Source organism: Apis florea, unplaced genomic scaffold, assembly GCF_048593485.1.
Source record: "Apis florea isolate Af1SG1 unplaced genomic scaffold, ASM4859348v1 contig_3587_pilon, whole genome shotgun sequence".
NCBI lineage: Eukaryota > Metazoa > Arthropoda > Insecta > Hymenoptera > Apidae > Apis > Apis florea.
The window spans coordinates 1525071-1544145 of NW_028256789.1; the positions used below are offsets into that span (position 1 = coordinate 1525071).

The 19075-nt window shown below is 47.1% G+C and overlaps 1 protein-coding gene across 1 annotated transcript in view; it reads left to right on the forward strand.

The window, feature by feature from the left end:
• by (focal adhesion protein tensin) overlaps window positions 1-19075 on the forward strand; it is a 146203-nt gene that overhangs the window by 51693 nt on the left and 75435 nt on the right. Inside the window, 2 exon segments of the mRNA XM_086914406.1 lie at window positions 1891-1999; window positions 2394-2431. Of these exon segments, the coding sequence (XP_086770532.1) occupies window positions 1891-1999; window positions 2394-2431 (147 nt within the window).

Below are 19075 nucleotides of genomic sequence, written 5' to 3' on the forward strand. Positions count from 1 at the left end.
TCTTAATGGGCGGCTATTTTACAATCCATGCCGGTGGTTCTCGATTCCAAAGCGAGCAAAGTTTGCCGCCGATAAAGCGGCAGGCAACGTTTCGAATCGAGATAGGAAACATTGGATTTTGATCGAGCGCAGGCAAGGGTTGGTATCGCGTTCCCTAGAAAGAATGTTCTGTAATCGAGTTGTTTCGAGATGGAGTGGATCGATCGTTGGATCGACGGATGGGATGGGATAGAGAGAGAGAGAGAGAGAGAGAAGAGGAGAATTTTCCTCGACGAGGGAAATATGGGATCGTGCGTGGAATGCGTGGAAGGCCACGATGTTGCGTGCGGTTTCGTACTGGGTTAATCGCGTGAAACCAACGACGCAGAAATATTCCTTAGAATTCATCGTTCCCTGGAAATCGATACCATGGAATTCCGTGCGTTTCTCTTTTCCAACTTGCTACTCGTACGTAAATTCGAGTTTTACGAACCTAGTCGTGGAACGATCGGGTTTAATTCGCTCTCGCGGCTTTAGAACTGGTCTGAATTCTTTGGATTGATTACGCGCACAAAAAATGAGGAGAGGGAATGAGAAGAGTGAAACCAGTATATCGATGATATGATAAAAATGGATTTTAATCAATTTATAATAGCTTTGGAATGGAATAGTTGTATAAGAAAAAAAAAAAAAAAAAAGTATCACCAGAGTAGCTAATCAAGGTGATCAACTTTGTCTCGGAAAAGAAAAAAAAAAAAGAAAAAAAAATAGCAGATATTAATCTCTGTAACAATGTTCATGTTCGCATGTTGTACCTTCTTGCACAAGATAATAATTTTTCAAAGATAAACGTTCAACGGGGCGTAAGTCATCGGATTTTTCGAAACGCGATTCGACTCGGTTGTCCGACCGTGTCGTTCTTATTCCCCTTATTCCGCGTGGCAAAGAGTTCGTTCACATCGAATCGTCTCTCCTCGATATCCAATTTACTCGATTAATTACAATGATCGATCGGAAACATTGTAAACTTCGATCGATCGAACGAAACGGCGGATAGGTGATGATAGGTGAAAAATGCGGGAGTCGTTGTTCTCTTATCTGCGGGGACGATCGAATTCTCGGGAAAGCCGATTGAATTGTCCCGCCACGATGAGGGGAATGGTCGATCAGTTGTCCCGTAGTCGACAAGCGGGACGTGGCGGTACGCAAAATTTGGCTCGGCTCCACGGATTGTTTTCTTCGAATCGATCGATCAACGAAGCGGAGTGAAAGCTCGATGAGAGAGGGGTATCCGCTTCCCAGGGAAGAGGCGAGTGTTTGCGTGTTTGTAATCGGAACCCGCGCACAGGATCTCGAAACGCTCGAGGCGCTTATTCGCGTATATACAAGTTTGCGGATCGCTCGGTTGATGCAGCAGCGCTGCCGTATGGATCCGCTTATGGATTCGTTGGACGGACGGACGATCGAGAGACGAACAATTACACTCGATCAAAGTGGTCTAGAAAGCCGGTGAAACTTCTTCTTCCTCCCGTTTTCCCGTTTTCCCCCGCCCCGTCTCTTCGCCGCGCGTTCAGTTGAGAAATGCCACTTGACTCGTGAATAATAATTTCGAGTGGAAGAAGAAAGTTTTTGTGCGGCTGAAGGGAACGGTTGAACAAGCGCTTCATTTAGACCGTCTAGACCTTATTGAAACTAACCAGTGAAGAGGTACTTAATCCGCTAATTAAATTCGGTGAAAAAATGCAGGAAAAAAAAAAAAAAAAGAAAAAGAAGAAGCACGATGGGAGCGTGTGTACGCGAGATCGAAGGGACACGCTCTCGTTATTCTCGTCCCGATAGACGAGTTAAAAGGAAAAGATTGTTCGATCAATTCGATTAATTTCGATCTCTTTCTCTCTCGATTGATTTCAGACCGAGTTCGAGCCACAATGTCACGTGTTCCGGACGAAGCAGTTGCGCAAGCCGCGTCCGTGCCATTTGTGCCATCAGGCGGTGATCAAACAGGCATCGTGCTGCAGAGGTGAGTCGATAAGTTCATTCCCTACGGTGGGCTCCGTGCTCGGTTGGCCTGAAAGGATTCGGTCGGTAGCTCTGTCGTAGCTGTGCACGGTAAAAAAGGTGTGGGAACCCCTGGCGGTAAAAATGTGGAGGGATATTTGAACGTTGATCGATTCGAGACGAGTCCAATCCCGAATAAAACTCGTCCGAAATAGATATCCGCCACGCGATGTCCAAATGGCAAATATTCTTCCTTTTTATCACGAATATCTCTCTTATTTAATCCCATTTCTTTCTTTAATCGACATTTCTGAAATTATTCCATTCTAACTTTTTTGAAACGTTTTAAACGTTAATTTTTTCAACTAAATAGATCGTAATCGCACGTGTTATTAAGACTTTTGTCTCGTTTTCAGTGTGCAAGTACATCTGCCACAAAACCTGCGAGGACAAGGTGAGTAAACACGCATACGCAACACCTCCCTGACAAGATTTCAACCCGAACGAGGGGCAATTAGATGGTCCCCGATGCATCTAATTCTCACGAATTAGTGTACACGATCAGGCAGCGTCTTCTCGGAAACTTTGCGACCGCGAGAGTGGATACCTGGAGAGCCCTTTGCGCGTACACGAAGAGACTCTCCTGCCCTCGGTGCACGATTCTCCATCGTACTTCCTGGTGCTCGAACAAATCTCCCTCTGTGCCTCCCCCTCCTCTCAACCAACACGGTCCAACAAAACGTTCTTCTCTCCAACGAGCTCGAGCTCTCGATCTATCAATAGCTATTTCTTCTTTTTTCTTTCTTTTTTCAAAGCCACGCATAGCTTCAGTTTGCAAAACCGGAAGCACAGGACGGATAACCACTCGGCAGATGCATCTTAATTCGAGCACCGGCCACCACCGATGGTGGATCGACCTCTCGATCGATGAGATTCCCTCGGTTCCTCGAAGCCCCCGCTCGATACGAGCCACCTTCACAACCACCGTGCGAGAATCGTGGTGGCAGAACCGATTCTACCTGTGCGAAACGGACACGGTGTGGGTTCAGTCACCGGGCAGGGGGGCACGAGCCTTACCTTACTTACCTTACCTTCTTCGTATCTTGAAGTGCTCCTGTGTCACACTCGCTTCAACACACGCGCCTCAACGAACATGCACGCACACACACGCACACGTACGGTCGGTTAAACGCGGTTGGACACGAAGAGGAGCGGAAGGATGGAACGGTAGGCTGAGACGAGGCAGAGGAGAGCACGATTTCCTTTTGGAAAGTGGCGTCGTTTGTTACTTTTTCGCGGCGCAAAACGGTCCCTTTGATGTCCCACGTGTCTATTTCGACGAGGCGGAGAGGTTCCATTACCGGTCGGAATCGGTCCGGTTTGGGTGAAAGCGGATGGTTACGTCTTCGTTTAACGTTGAACACGCGGTACATCGGTCGCGAGCGTTGTCCCTCGCGCGTGACTTTCGCGCCGAAAGCTTGTCACCGGCCAATTAGGGGGATCGGGACTGGTATGACATTTCGACCGTCGACATTTCGAGAACGAGAGAGAAGAGGGAGGGGATGGGTATTAAGTTTAATTAGCGGGATCGTTGGGACGGATTATTGGGACGATCGCCAACCAGCGGAAAACCAGCCTCGATGTACTCGAACGTCCAGTTGGATCGGAGATAAAAAAGATTACAATTCCGGTCTAATTGGCGATTCGAGAGCTGTTTCCCCGATATTAACGACTGTGACCATAAAGGCGAGATGGGGGAGATCCACGAACGGATATACGCCCTATACCGATTTATCGATAATTCGATAAACCTCTTTTCCCGTGTTCCGTGATCGGTCGGATCGCGAGGATTTTAGGCTCGTTAATGTTTAGAGGCACGAGGCGCGCGTTTATTTCCCTTTCAAGGAAGGTACAAAAGCGAGCGGTGTTCGCGCTCCTTGGAGGAATTCCGCGTGGGTCACGTTTCCCCCCTGGAAACGTTTTGAAATTCGAGGCTGGCCACGGTGTTCCTTGGCAGCGTGTTGTCACGTGGCCGAGTCATCTAGAAATTCTGTTCGCGGTATCGTGGAGCATCAGCCTTCTCCTTATGACGGCATGATGTAATTTGTCGGGACTACTACCGAGAAACACTCGTTTTTCTTTCGTTCTTGAAACTGCTCGAAGCAAATGTTGAAACGATCTTCGTTTTCGAAACGAACGTATATCTCTCTCTCTCTCTCTCTCGTTCGTATTTATTGGATTTATATCGGATATATAAAGGCGCATGTTTGCGGAATACAATTTTTTTTTTTTTTTTTTTAAACCAACCAAAGTAAGCAACCAACACGGTTTCCATGCAACGTTGCAACGCTACCGTATGTTCGACCAAGCCATACATCACGCCACCTATCTCGCAAGATACGCGTTGGTATGTGCCTAGTAGAAGGTATTGATATCATCGTTTAGCCGGTAACGCTTTCCTCCTGGAATTCTCTTAGCCGGGGGAGAAGTTGAGAACCGCTAACGAACGAGCTAACGAACGACATCGTTCGTCGAATATGGAAAGGCCAGATGTTTCCTTGACATCGAAGGTCGCCGTCTTCCCTCTCTCTCTCTCTCTCTCTCTCTCTCTCTCTCTCTCTCTCTCTCTCTCTCTCTCTCTCTCTCTGCATCCTCATTCGCTCGTTAAATTCGCCGAAACTCGGACCGAAACCGTCCAGTTATTTCACGAACTATCGCGAAACTTTCAAACGCCATTAATCTCCCAAACATCGAAGCAAACCTTGCTCCATCGAGCGTTGGAAAAGTTGGCCAGTTTATTTCCTCGGCCGTTTTCCTTTCCTCCATCTCCATACAGCGCGCGAAACGAGGATCAGTGTCAAGGATCGGTGAACAATTTCGATCGTCGAACGTCCTTGCTCCCCGCTCGACCGCTCGGCCATCCGGCGAGGTTGGTGAAAAAGCGAGCGGAAGAAAAAGAGGGAGGAGCAGCACGACCAAGCCCTTTTAGCGGATCGAGCTTCCTTCGAACACACCGGTACAGAGTTTACTCGCGACTTGTCGCGAGTAAGTGCATCGACCGTCCACCGTTGTGAACCGTGGCCACGTCTCGTCCTCGCCAAGTACGAAACCCGTGGCTACCATACCTGGTGGTGGTGGCACGGTGTGTGTACCACCACCTCGGGCCCTTCCAAGATTGTAAACAGCCGTGCAAGAACCGGGGAAACCAGACGATGGCTAACGTTTGATCCCGCTTCTCTCTCTCTCTCTCCCTCTTTCTTCCTTCCACCTCTCCCTTCCCTCCTCTCCGCTTCTTCTTCTTCTTCTTCTTCTTCTTCTTCTTCTTCTTCTTCTTCTTCTTCTTCTTCTTCTTCTTCTTCCTCCTCTTCTTACTTCTTCGAGAGGATCGTCGAGATGCGCCCAGGTGCGAGCGTCGATATTAAGCCGGTCGACGTTCCTTCGCGTCGAGCGCGAGGTCGCCGCTACTCGAACAGGAAGAACTCGAGGAGGAGAGGTATGAAAATTCAGGGAGCAGAGGAAAGAGTAACAAGCAGCGGTTTTCGAAGGGAGAAAACGGGGGGGGGGGACGTTGTCCAAAGGCGTCCAAAGGATTATGCGATGCGCCAGCCATTGTTTCCGTGGACAGGGCTGGAGAGGTCGTGCACGCCTCTTATTCTTCTTCTCCTTTCTCTTTATTTCTCGCCCGCGACACCGCTGCGGACGTTGATGCATCAGCGGATATGATCCAGCTTGATACCCTTGTTCGTGACAAATGAAGGATTGTTGTCGGTGTTGGCTCAGGAAAACGGGGATAAGGGATAACGTGTAAGAGGGATTAGATAAAAAGAGAGAGAGAGAGAGAGAGTTGCCACTTGATCGAAGGGCGTGTACGCGCGAAGTAAGCGAAATCGAAGAAAATTGGAATTTGAGATGTTGTTGGATCGCCAGACAGTGGAGAGATTCGAGGTGGAAACTTAAATTAGAATTGAATTGCGTTAAATTTCAACTCTCGGAGTTGGAGAGAACTCCGAGAAACAATCGCGAGACAACGCGTTGATCGTTGTCTCTCTCTCTCTCTCTCTCTCTCTTACAGGCCACGTATCGTGTCTGGTTTTGAAAGGAAAACGCATCTTACGTCCCAACGTTCTACTCGGAGAGATTCCTCCTTAAGCGAGAAAGTTATACTTAAAGAAAAAAGGAAAAAAAAAAGAAGAAGTTCCTCTCTTCGCGTATATACGGAGACACAACGTCCAAGTTACATGTACAACTTCAATTACGAACAACGAAATTACATCGAACTCTCTCGAAATTGGAACGCGATAAATTAATATCTCGAGAACGCTATATCTCATATTCTCTCTCTGATCAAGAAATTAATCGAATTAAAAACGGGAATTGGCACGAAGTTTCTTCCAGGAACCAAGGAAAATGATTCAATCTACAAAATTCAACGTTATTAATGTTTATCTCGCCGTCTAGGAACGACGACGAATTAAAATTAAAATTCTTTCAAAATTGTTGAAAACTCGTATCCGTCTAATCCGAATTTTCGTGGCGAGCAGAAAACTGAGAGAAAGAGAGAGAGAGAGAGAGAGAGAAAGACAGATCACGCCACCGTCCTTCGCATTTTCAAGAGTAATCGGCTCGCACACGTTTCGGAATCGCGGAAGGAAAATCGATGCGATCGCGTGCGAGGGCTGTAACGGGATTCGGAGCGGGGTCGGGGCTATCGATCGGACGAGGAGGTAAGGTTGATCGAGGAAAAGGAGGAGGAGGATCGAGACACGCGGTAAGACGAGATGGACGAATGTGTGACGAACGGAGAAGAAGAAAAAAAGGACGTCTCGCGGTGTCGTGACATTGGCCATTGGCGGTCAACCGACACCGCGTTTTAATGACTAATAACCTCTCGGTGATTGAGCGGCGAAAGTAGGCGGAATTTACGGGGACACGATCCCCCCTCCTCCCCTCCCCTTGTATTCTCGTGCCATTGATTTATTGCCATTATGCAAGGAATTATCCCTTAGCCAAGCGTTCCTCCAAGCTGCATCGGACGCGGAACACGCTAAGGTCCCATTCCAACGACGACGTTGGGTCGTTGACTCTCTCGCATCGATGTTTTCCTTCCGAGATTGCCTCCCTTGGCGCCGTTTTCATGCTATAATTTCGTTGTTCCTTCCGCGTCTCCGCCTCGAGAAATCGTAAGAAAACGTGGAAATTCGTCGGAACAGAAAATTTTACACATATTGAAATTGATTATACGTCGCTGTAGTTGGAACAATTCGTGAACGAAGAGGTATATTAATTATTCCTGTGTAAAACGATTTAAATTTCGTAAGCGATCGTGTCGTGGAGAGATAAGAGTAAAAGGAGTAGAAAGGATTGACAAGATAAATTTCAATCGATGTTACGACAATTCACAACTTGTTGATAATTTCAATAAAAGTTCTTACATTGCATTGTCAAGTTTAAGAGACGATCTTGCAATTTACTCGCGTCACACTGTTCTCGAGCTATAAAATTCGACGAAAGAACGAGAAAGAATTACGAATTAACGCAAGCTCCCTCCAAAAATTCAATTTTCTCCTTGTTCCTGCGTGTATCGCGACGGTACCTAAATGTGAATTATTCCGCGGCGGTAACGAACGGCCGATAAATAAAGCCGGCCTCTGTGTCTATACGTTAACGATATAAATAAATATATTGGCGACGGGGAGAAGGGGGGGGGGCGAAGGGGAGGGCGATAAATCAGGAAATGCTCGTATATAATTCTTAACGTCTTGGGCGTAACAGCGGGTTGTTAAGATTCGACCACAAATTTTCTTCCCGGTCTCCGCGTATTTGGTGGGGTGTCTACCTGCGGCGATAGCGATGGGCTCCGTGCACGCGCGATGCGGACCTCTCCAGTCCGCGAACAGCGCTCCGACGCGAAGGACGTGGGAAAGATCGATTCGCCGTCGGTGTACTCGATCCATTCGTATATCTCCATCGATCTTTCCATCCAATTCGATGCGATCCCTATCTTCCTCTCCTCGATCTCCTCGTTCGATCCTCGAGTGGTGATTATTACTGAGCAATGGTCGTTCGCTCGCTCATAGAAACATAGAGGAAACATAGAAGAACGTTTGGAACACGAGTCGAGATTTATTTTATCGCACTGGACTGGACACGACTCGAGTGACGAAGATCCGAATGAAGTGAGGTGAAGTGAAAACGTGAAAATATTTGAATCACGAAGGAAGGAAGGAAGGAAGGAAGGAAGGAAGGAAGGTGTTGTGCGTAGCCTCGTCTCGATATTCGGTATTGGTTATACGCGGGGGGAGGGGAATAATGGGATATTATTCGATCCGAAAATTGGTGAAACGGTGATTCGTGCGCGGACGAGAAGGAGGAGGAGGAGGAGGTGGGTCGTCGAACCCAGCGTGGACATTGAGACGAAATTAGTCGCGGCTTCGATCCACCCGTGACCTTGACCGGCGTTGACCAGCCTGACGAAAATCGAGAGTGGTCCGTCAGGTACGAATAATCGTACCGTTCTCCTCGCCCTCGTCGTGTCGAGAGGAGAGAAGAACGAGACGCGTTACACGGAGGGGGAGAGGATTTGGAAGCGCGAGGCGAGATGCGCCATTTTCGAGAACCGATGCGAGAAGGTGAACGATCCTTGGAGCGTTTCGCCGCAGACCGGTAATGGGATACCAGAGGTGACGGCAAGATGAACGGTCACGGTTCCACCAATAAGGTACTTGCGCCACGTTCCGTCCAACGTTTCCTTTTCCCCGCGCTTCTTCTTCTTCTTCTTTTTCTTCTTCTTTTCTCTCTCTTCCTTTTTTCCCCTCCGTTCCTTGCCCGTGTCGCCCGCGCGCCTTCTTCTTGTTGCGTTCTAAATTCGCCGCGCAACGAGTTTAGGGCTCGTGCACACCGCCACCGTTCGAATGGCGGAGATATCGAGGATACACGGGATACGGGGGGATACTCGAGATATGGAATCGTTCGATAAAAGCGAGACGAGAACGGAAACGAAGAAATTAAAAATTAGCGATATCGATGGGTCTCGCGTTTAATTTCGAGCGAGACGCGTTTTAAGATGCCTCGAGACACCTTGAGGAATGGATGGAGAAAGTGAAGAAACGGTGGAGAGGTTCGGGCAAAAGTTCGTGCAGTTGGGTTTTTTATTGCGTGCAGTGTGCACGAGCCCTTATATTTAGCCGTGGCAAACGACGAAGGAATTCTCGACGTTCGCCGCACGATGGTGTCCGTCGTGCCTTCCGACTCGCCGACGAGTATACGAAATTCTATATCGTTTAAATCGGCCTTATCGCCGATAATAATTTCATTGAACAAACTCGCGCCGTGTAATCTAATATTAATTGGATTATTTTTAATCCGTGACTAAGACTGGGAAACTGACCGCTAACTTTATCGATTTCGCACTTTATCGAAGGCTTCTGTGCGACGTGGAATCGCGCACGCCGATTCATACGGCTCGCAACAATCGTTGGACAAATTCTGGCTGAATGAGAAGAAAAGACGGAAGGAGAGGCAAGACTCGATAAGACTCGTTGATTAGATAAAGAAGCACGGTGACAGGTATGGCAGCACCGTTTGCGCGTGTAAAAACACGCGCGCCACTTCCCTTTGCTCTCAAACCTTTCGAACGTAATTCGAAACTCTATCTGTCCTCGTCTCGTCTCGTGATCCATCGCTCTCCGTTACACGCGATTTTCACACGCGTAATTACCGGGGGGAGGAGGAAAAATTGCCGCTCGATCCCCGCGAATGGAAGGATTGCGTTATATACTCGAGCAATAATTGTCGGTAAATAACGCTGATAAATCCGTATCTATGTCAGGCAATTTTAATTATCGGGGAGAGATAGCGAGGGAACGAGTCGAGGCGAGCGAGCGATGTCGTGGTGGAGCGATAGGAGCGCGCCTCAACCTACGTACGACGCTCGTTCGAAATTTCGATAGTCGATATATCGGGGGGGGGGGAGGGGGGGGCCAGATAGCCTCTATGTCTCTCTTCCATGCGTCCAGATTGATCGAACGGCTCGAATGGCAAGCCTTTCTCCCTCTCCCCGTATACCTGGCTATGCGCCAATCCTCGAGTGAAAAGCATTCGAGGGACTCCTTTTTTTTTCGCACGCAAAAACCGAAAGGCAAAGTTTCCCTCCCCTCCTCCACCCGGTGTGTGCATTGTCCCGTGTGTGTGGCTCGCGAGTGGAGTACATCGATAATCGTGCTTCCTGCGCAGGCACCGGATATCTGTGTCGTCACGTTTTTAGCATACCTCCTATCGCTTGTTTGCTCTTCGAAGCGAAGTCAAATTGACCGGGCTCGAGGAAACTCGTTCCCTTTGTCGTCGGGGACGAGTCGGAATGACGGATATTGATTCTGATTCGGGAGGGAGGAGGAGAAGAAGGAGGGCGGGGGGGGGGGGACAGGGAAAGAAGTGGCTGAAAAATGGGAATTTCGAAAGGTGGCTTTTCGAAATTTTCCCCGTGAAAATTGTATATCGTGGCAAAGGCATGCAATAATAGAACATGGATGTCGCGCGCGATTTTTAATTTCGTAACAGGAGGCGTAACGTGGCGACACCGTTAATCTCGCGACCGATTAATCGCGCGAATACGAAGCGATACGTCCATCCTTCCGATCGATTCATCTTCGATCTCGAGGAGGAAACGCGAAACGAGGAGAGACTCGGTCAAAGCTGGGAACGGTTGAAATTCGCAAACAGAGGCGAAACGATCCTTCCGAGAATCGCGTTCGGCTTTTAAGGTCGCGCATAATGCGTCTTTTCCCTGAAATTCCTCTCGACTCTTTCCCTCCTCCCGTGTGTACTTTGCAACGGGACGTTTCGCGCTATGTACGGCAATCTGTCCGGGCCACTTGAGCACACCTAGTCGAAAGTGTGCACAGGCCCGATGAAATATTCATGAAATTTCGCGGAAAGTACGGGATACGATGTACTTATTAATAGCGCAGTCGGCGAATTAGCGTCGGGAATGAATCCGAATGCCTCCTTCCTTTCGTATTCGTTTGTACATGTACGTATATTTGCTGTCGTTAGATCTGCGGTTTGATTTAACTCGATCCTTTATGTATATTTTAACGTTGGAAATATCGTTGGGATTATATACGTTTTGCTCGTTCCTTTCAAAAAATAATCGGATCTGTTCTATATCTACGATCTACGATTGTCGAAATATCGAGCGATTTTATATTTTCTGTTAAATTGCATAACAATTATCGTGCAAAATTTCATGTTCGTGGATCTTAAAAATTTTGCTCGTTCCTTAAAAAAAATCGGGGATCTATTCCAAGGTCTACGGAATGAATAAGATGGAAACGATCTCGACTTTGATGGAACGATTTTATATTTTCCATCGTGGAAAAATCTCTCGTTTAAGACACGAAACTGTTAAATTGCAGAACAATTATCGTGAAAATTATCGTGCAAAAATTCATCTGCGCGGATTTTATATCCGAGGACAAACGATGCTTTAAAGAAACGTTTTCATTTCTGAATACAGCATTCACCGCTATTTCTCGTATCCGTATTCCTCCACGGGGTCCGCGAGATCCACGAGAGTTTCTTCGACAGAAGAAACAAGAAGGAGCCAATGAGATACCTTTGAAAACTTCTCGTCCGAGTTGGAGAGACGAGAAATTTGTCGACTCGAAACTGACTCGAAACACCGCCAGGATGCATTATAGAGTTTAAGAAAGTTGGCAGCTCGACCGACTTTCGTGACGTTCCTTACGTATCTTTGGCAAAACAACAATTATTATTCCTTACCTTACCTTCGATATTAAACCCCTTCCCGTTCCCCTTTCTTCACCGTGCGAAATTTCAACGCAGACTAGAATCCCCCATCGTCGATGAATTCGGGGGAGAGAAAACGTTAACTCGAAGCTTGGCATTTTGGACGATTCTCCCTTCGCTCTTGTTCCAAGCGGTGACATTTCCTTTTCCAACGAGATCTTCCTCCACGATGACGCGGGGAAGAGAACGAGGGTGGATCTTCCTGGTCTCGGTTTTTTGTCCAGTTAACCTCGGATCACCGGCCGTAACGTTTTACGAGGCCGGCTCGAGAGGAATCGTCCCGCTCGTAAGGAGCTCGTAAACGACTTGCATAAAATTGATTGGCCACGGTCGGCATCGGCCGACACCGTTCGTCCATTCTCGAAAACCGGGGATCGTGGAAATAAATTCCTGATAAATTTCTCGAAAGGTTGGGAAGGGGATTACGCGGCGATTCTTCTCGCCTCGCCTCGCCGTGTTGGTCCGAGGATCCTGTTATCGCGAGGATATGGAATTGGGGAATTGGCCGATTCGGCAAACGATGCTCGAGGTAGTCGCCGATTTAGATAACGATATCGGTTTAATTGCGGATCCGTTTAAAAATCCGAAGGAATATTTACGAGAGAAATTTATTAGGCGACGAGACTCTCGATTGGCGAAGGCAATTCTAATTCCGCGGGATGAAAACGTTCGATAAGATAAGAGGGGAATTCGCGTTTGCTCGCCTCGCGGATCGTTTACAGTGTAAACAGCCAGAGTTTTTAATCTGAGCATTTTGCGCGAGATGTCGTTCTTATAAAGAAGATTCGCGAAGATGCTCGTCTTTTCCACGTTACTTCCACTTGGCTCGGTATGAAGTATTTCGATATAAAGTACCTACTTCTACTTCTGACACTCGAAAATTTTCCATCGAAGTAAATCCCGCGTTAAAAATTTCGCACGATTATTATGAAAATTACCGAAGAAATCGCAGAAAGTAAGAGTCGCTCCTTTCTTCCTCTCTTTCTTTCTTTCATCACGATTAATGACAAAACAATATAAAATACAGGGAAAAGAGGATCGGCTGAATCGAGCCGCGTGAATTCAATTTTTTCCCAATTTTCAAGGCAACCGTTCTCCTTACTACTCTCCTGTATAATTTACTGAAACGACTACAAAGTGCAGGTCAACGGCTTAATAACGTGGGACGAAAGAGAGAGAGAGGTGGAACGTTGATCGTTGCGAATCCGTGGCATTCCGGTAGTTTCACGGGGGACAGAAAAGCCGTGTACGTGGGCGTGACGACTGCGCGAATCGGTGTCTCGCCGTGAAACGGATCTCCTTTGTCGAGAGCCAGCTCGCGCGCGTGCAGCGCGTATCGAGGCGCGTGCTACTTCAATAAGGCCCCCTGCGATAAATCGATATTGCACGCTTCACGCTGCACGGAGATCACTGGATCCCCGAGTAACGGAGCCTCGTGTGGACGGATCTCGAAGATCGGATTATATTTTCGTTTCGTATTTGAAAATTTTGGAATGTATATATATATATATCTGTAGATGTGGAATCGTTATACTTTTTCAATGCAATGTAAATATTTTCCTTAATCGGTGTGTAATAATATTCGAAAGGGTTAACGAGTCAGCTACGAAATCCACGTCGCTTCTCTACCTGAGAAATGTAACCCTGACCGAGGCGAGCAAACACGTGGCGATCGCGTGAATTGTCCGAAAAGGAATCTTTCGAAAGGCTGGAAGAAGAAGGGTCCACACGCGCACTGGGTTTGTGGGTTAGACGCGGAGGAACGAAGCGCTAATGAATATTGATGCTGTGCGCGGCTTCAGCCGAGGTCGATGCATTAGCGTCATTAACACTTCTCGACGAAGGAAAGAGGCGAGCTCTCAAAAAAAAAAAAAAAAAAAAGATGAAATCTGACCGCAAAATATCAGAGATCGCTCTCGAAAAATACAAACAACGAGCTCTCGCGTACAGAGAGCTTTGCTCGAAAAAGAAATTTTCTTCCAAGAGATTGATCGAAGGCCGATCTGTCGTATCCTTCGTGTCGTTATCGGTGAATAAACGAATGCGCGTACCTTTGATCGAAACGGGCAATGTCGAGCCGCGATACGAAAGGTGATACGGATATGTTCAATGTCAAGCGCGATGTTGGCGAAGCGCAGTATTCGCATGGTATCTAATCGGCGAGGAGTTGATGTTAAGCGGCGAGCCGCTCCCCGATGTAGCATCGAACGTGATCAATTGGCAGACTGCGAAACAATTTAATGCGATTAGAGCTTAACCAGGGAGCGGCCGCCAGTGTCTGTCCGCTGTCAAATTTCCTGGCCAATCGGATTCTTGGTAGAGGAAATTCGTGCCAGGTCATCCGTTGTCTCGATCCAAACTTCCGATCATTATTTCTTACATCGAGCCGTATTCGATAAAAGTACTTTTGATAATTATTACGAGAATACGTTCATTGGATTATTCTTAAAAAAGTATATATATAGGAGTGGAAGATGAAAAGTTGAGGATAAATCACGGTCAAAGCAGAACCTGTTTTCCTATCTTATCGATTATCTTTAAAGAGAACTTTTTCTCTGCTCGTGCTTAACCAGGGACTGGATCGGTCGGGCGATTAAACCGAGGGAAAAGAAGCTGGCAACCGAGCTTTTTCCAATCGGCAATTCCTTCGATTATTTCAAGTTCGCTCGAGATTTGCTTGGCCCATCGAAAGAAATCCAGGTTGATTGCCGACGTTTCAACGTAAAAGGCAACGGACTTATCCGGATGGAGAATTTCAAAACCTTGGTTAAACGAGCACGACAACGACGTAATTTCGAGGATCAAAAACGATGAAAAAGTTATGACTTTTTAGGAAGAAGGAAGTGAAAGCGGTCGTACGGATCCGTGAAATTGGTCCGGTCAAATATTTCTAAGCTTCCTGAAACCCGATTCCCCCGAAACAGCTTTCAATTGAAGATTCGTAACGTAAACTTCCCGCTTTCTGTATTCAAAGCATCGCGTACAATCTCTCGTTGCAAGAATCTCCCTCGCTATTGTGGATCTCTCGAAGCTTTGTTACATGGTAATATTGAAAAATACAATTTCCAGACCAAACAATAATTTTTCCGAACAGATCTGAAACATTACTTATTGCGAGATATTCGTACGAAGAAATTATGGAGAAATATATTTCGAGCGACAATAATGAACGAGCGACATTATCCTTGGAAAGAGATAGAGCTCGATCATCCTCTTTCCACGAACGGTTCATCGGGAAATGACGGCAAAAGAATCGCTGTATCGCCAGAACCGCTTACACGCCAATTTATCACGTCTGTGGGAGCCCGTTAGTCACCGGCCAATATCGCCTTGTCCATGGTCAACGATCGTGAACTAGTCTTCCTTCGGAGAAAGAAAATGGGAAATGTTGGATAAATTTTTTATCGCCCGATTCACGATCGATCGATAAGTGGGCTGTTAGTTGTCATTAGCAGCGATCGATCGATCAACGATTCGATCGTTTCCCGATCGTTTGAACGAACGGTATTAGCATCGAGTAACGCACGATTCGAATGCACGAGTCGATATATATTTTACGGAACAAGAAAAATCGTTCGACGGAAGGTGGGATGGAAAGGATAATAATTACGACTATTAATCAGCCTGCTCGAGAGAGTCACTTACGAGGGGAACACGAATCGATTAACCGTGCTCAACCGCGTGCCAGTGATTCGCGTGGGCGATCGACGATCCACGACTAGTTTCCAGCCATTTTCGTGTTAATCGCGAAATAAAAGAAGAGGAAGGTGGCAGAGGAAGCTGCTCTTATCCACCGTGACGAGCAGAAAACGTCATTTGACGTTAATTACCGCTCGAAAGGGTGAATGATTAAACGAACGTACCAAGATGAAGATAGCAAGGAGGTGCCGTGATTCGATTCGAGAGATTATTTACGATTGATGTTGATCAAGCTTGGCTCAGAAACCAGCCGTCGTATCGATCAAGAATTCCTACTTTCCAACTTGTTCGAATTTCTACGAATGATCAATGGGATATCGGCCGTTACCCGATCCACGCCTGGCGGATGAATGGATCCTGATGCTTCGTTACCTTCCTCCAGTTTAACGATGGACCAGATGCGTCGAATCGTATCGATCCGTGCAAAGATTAGATGCTTCCAGTAAAATTCGTGAAAAAATGCTCGCAATATTTATCGTTACATCTAAATCTCATTCGTATTCGAGGATTAAATGCGAAAGGTTCATCAACGATCCATCCATCCATCCGAGAGGTTCAATAACCGTTGAAACAAGTCTGAGCCGGATCGAGAGAAAATTAAATCTCTCTCGAAAGATCCGTCCGATGGAGACGATCTTTAAATTTCCATCTTAAAAAATTATCTTAAAATTCAACTTATCCCGAAAATCCATCCCACGTGTGAAGAAAATGTAAGGAAAAGGTGGGAATACGATCGATCGCTTCGAGTCTCCAACAACCCGTGTCACCTGTTGTGTTGTGTAACGAGAGGAGGATTAAACGAGGCAGACAGAAGGTATCATTTACGGCGTTTACGAGGTACCTAGGCTAATTGGCAGGCGGGAGGACTGCGTAGCTAGGCGAGAAGAAACCGAGCCGGGTAATTAGAAATATTAATCAAGCGGCGTTCGTTGGTCGCCAGCGGGTCGAATTCGCGTTGGAAGGCCGTTTCGCGAGTTGTTGAACCGCCTGGGTGCCTTCGCGCGCCTCCTCCTTTTCTTCATTGTGCGCGTCTGGTGGATGCATTCCCGCGCGATAAACCGGTAACCGCACGGCCGTTACACCACGGCGTACACCGCGGCCACTTTGTCCCACCGTTGTCTACACCCCTTTGCCAACCTTAAAGCCACGTTTACAAGTGTCGGCGGCTAGATTCACGGCCGGCTGTCACGATCGCGCGAGTCCCCTCTGGCGCGAATCGATTTAACGACGTTTAAGAACACGTTGGAGTGTGTACACGTTGCGCGGCTATTCCTATTCGCGGCTCCCAAGGTTTTCAAGGTTCGACGCTCGCGTTCACGGTGGCGGAAAAGGGTGGTTTCGCGCTCGGATGGTGGAAAAGATGTATCGGGGATATTGCTCTCGAAGCCACTTCTCTTCCCAGCTGGGCTATTTTTACGTTCCTTTCGTTCCAACAGAGGTTTCCATTGTCGCGTAGTCTCATTCCAACCGAGGAATTCTTCTTCTGAACGTTGAAACGAAACACAGGATTCTTTTCTGTTCGCGGTTCGTTCGATACAAGGTCTTTCTAGATCTGGAAAGATAGAGAGAAATCCGGGGATGGAAAAATAGGGATTGCTTTCCTTTCGAAAGGATGAGGCAAATTCAAAAATCGTGGCCGGCAATTTTCGTTTCTCTCGGAATCAATCCGTAATGGGATGTATAATCGATGTCAATTTTAATAATTATACAGAGATTACACGTATATTCGATCGTGTATATACATATATATATATATGTATTATATGTTGGAGGAAGATTGGAAAGAACGGCGACGATGCATGTATCGGCGAGGCGAGTGGAGCGTCATTACGATCCGTTCCACCTCGCGTAAGCAATTTCTTCTTGTCGGTTTCTAGATCGACCACGGCCGCTAATGCGAAAGCAGATTTATCGCGGTGCGCGTTCATACGTGTCGAAGAAGCGATGAGAAATTGGCCGCGGCCAATGAAAATCGGAACGATATACGTAACTCACTCTTCTCACTCTTTTTCTGGTTCAATCAGGATGAAATGGACCTTAACGAGAGGCAGGGACTGCGATATCTGTCAAGACGTTTCCTCGTTCGACGCATCGCATCGATCGATCTTTATTTCTCCGTCCGAATCTCTCTCTCTCTCTCTCTCGCCTTCTTTTGTGTCAGCCTCGAGACCGGAAGAGAAAGTGGCCGAGGCGGATTCTTTTCGCGTAGAAAAACGGCGACTTCTCGTCGCGTCCAATGATCGCTTGGACCCGCGCATTGGAGAACACGTAGGCGTTTAGCAGGGCGCAGTGACGTAATTCCTCTCGTGGCGGAATCCTTCGATCCTTGGCGATGATAAACGGGAGGGGGGGGGGGCGGTGTACCGTTATGGCGGGGGCCGTTGCACGCGGCTTTACTTTACAACGTCCACGGAACTCTCTTTCCATTCCCCGCAAAGCACGTGTTTTTCATTATCGTATAAGGTAGCCCCTAGAGTATCGTAAACCGTCTGAATTATATTTCGATCCTCGCCATCACGCCCCCCTATAAATCTCTGTGTTTTTTCCCCTTTTTTTTTGCTTATTCCAGGAACAAGGGAAGAGAAAGAAGAGAGAAAATGTACTTTCGAGGAACAATTAATAAATCGCGAAGCAACGAGAAACGGGGAGAAAATTTCGGGGGGATTATTCTCTTAGCTTATCCTGCTTAATTAAGCGAGGGGAGGATAGCCTGGTAATCGATGAAAAAAGGTATGGAGGAAAGTTACTCTCGTTTCACTTTCTTCGTTCATCTTCCCTCGGCTGGTTATGTTAATCCCCGTGAAATTCGATGAAATTCTCCGCGTTAGTTTCGCGTATTAATTAATCGGTCGGTGGTGGGGGAAAACGGTTTAAATATTAAGATACCCGAGAAGTTGTACTGGGAGAAGGAAGCGCTTAAGGCGCTTAAACGGGCGAATCGTAAATCAGTTTCGCGTGAATCGAAATACCTGTGAATAATTCGAGAAATTAGGGAAAGATTAATCGGATGGACTCGAATCGAAATGATGTAACTGCAGAGGAGCACGCGAGGTAGGTCCGCTCCTCGAGCTTCTGGATGGGAACGTAACAAAAACGCGTAACACGCGGCCGGATTCGTTTTTCAAAGGATCGCGCGGCTGTGGCGAGCCGCGATTGGTGAAACGGCCACGTCCTCGTGGTGATCCCGACGACCTTGAAGCCGTGGCTACCATAACATCGGCGAACAGCCTCGCCTCTCATCCCTCCGCACTTCTTCTTCCAGACCTTCGGCTACATCGATATATTAGGCGTCGTTCACAACAATTCTCTCTCTCTCTCTCTCTCTCTTCGTTCGTGATATTACCGTGATTCAGGACGATAATCGCAAATTTCGTCTCGAGTGATTAAATTGGAATTGGACGAGAAGGGAAAGAAGAATGGTAAACTTTGGAGGAAGAATTTTGAGCGACGGGTAAACGGGTAATTTCTTTCAAGTCGAAAATGAGCTAAACATTTGCTCGAATAATTTGGCTGCCTATATGCTTTTCGCTTTATAAAACGCACACCTGGTTTGGACGTTTTAATTACGAGCTTGCACGTACACGTTTGCCTG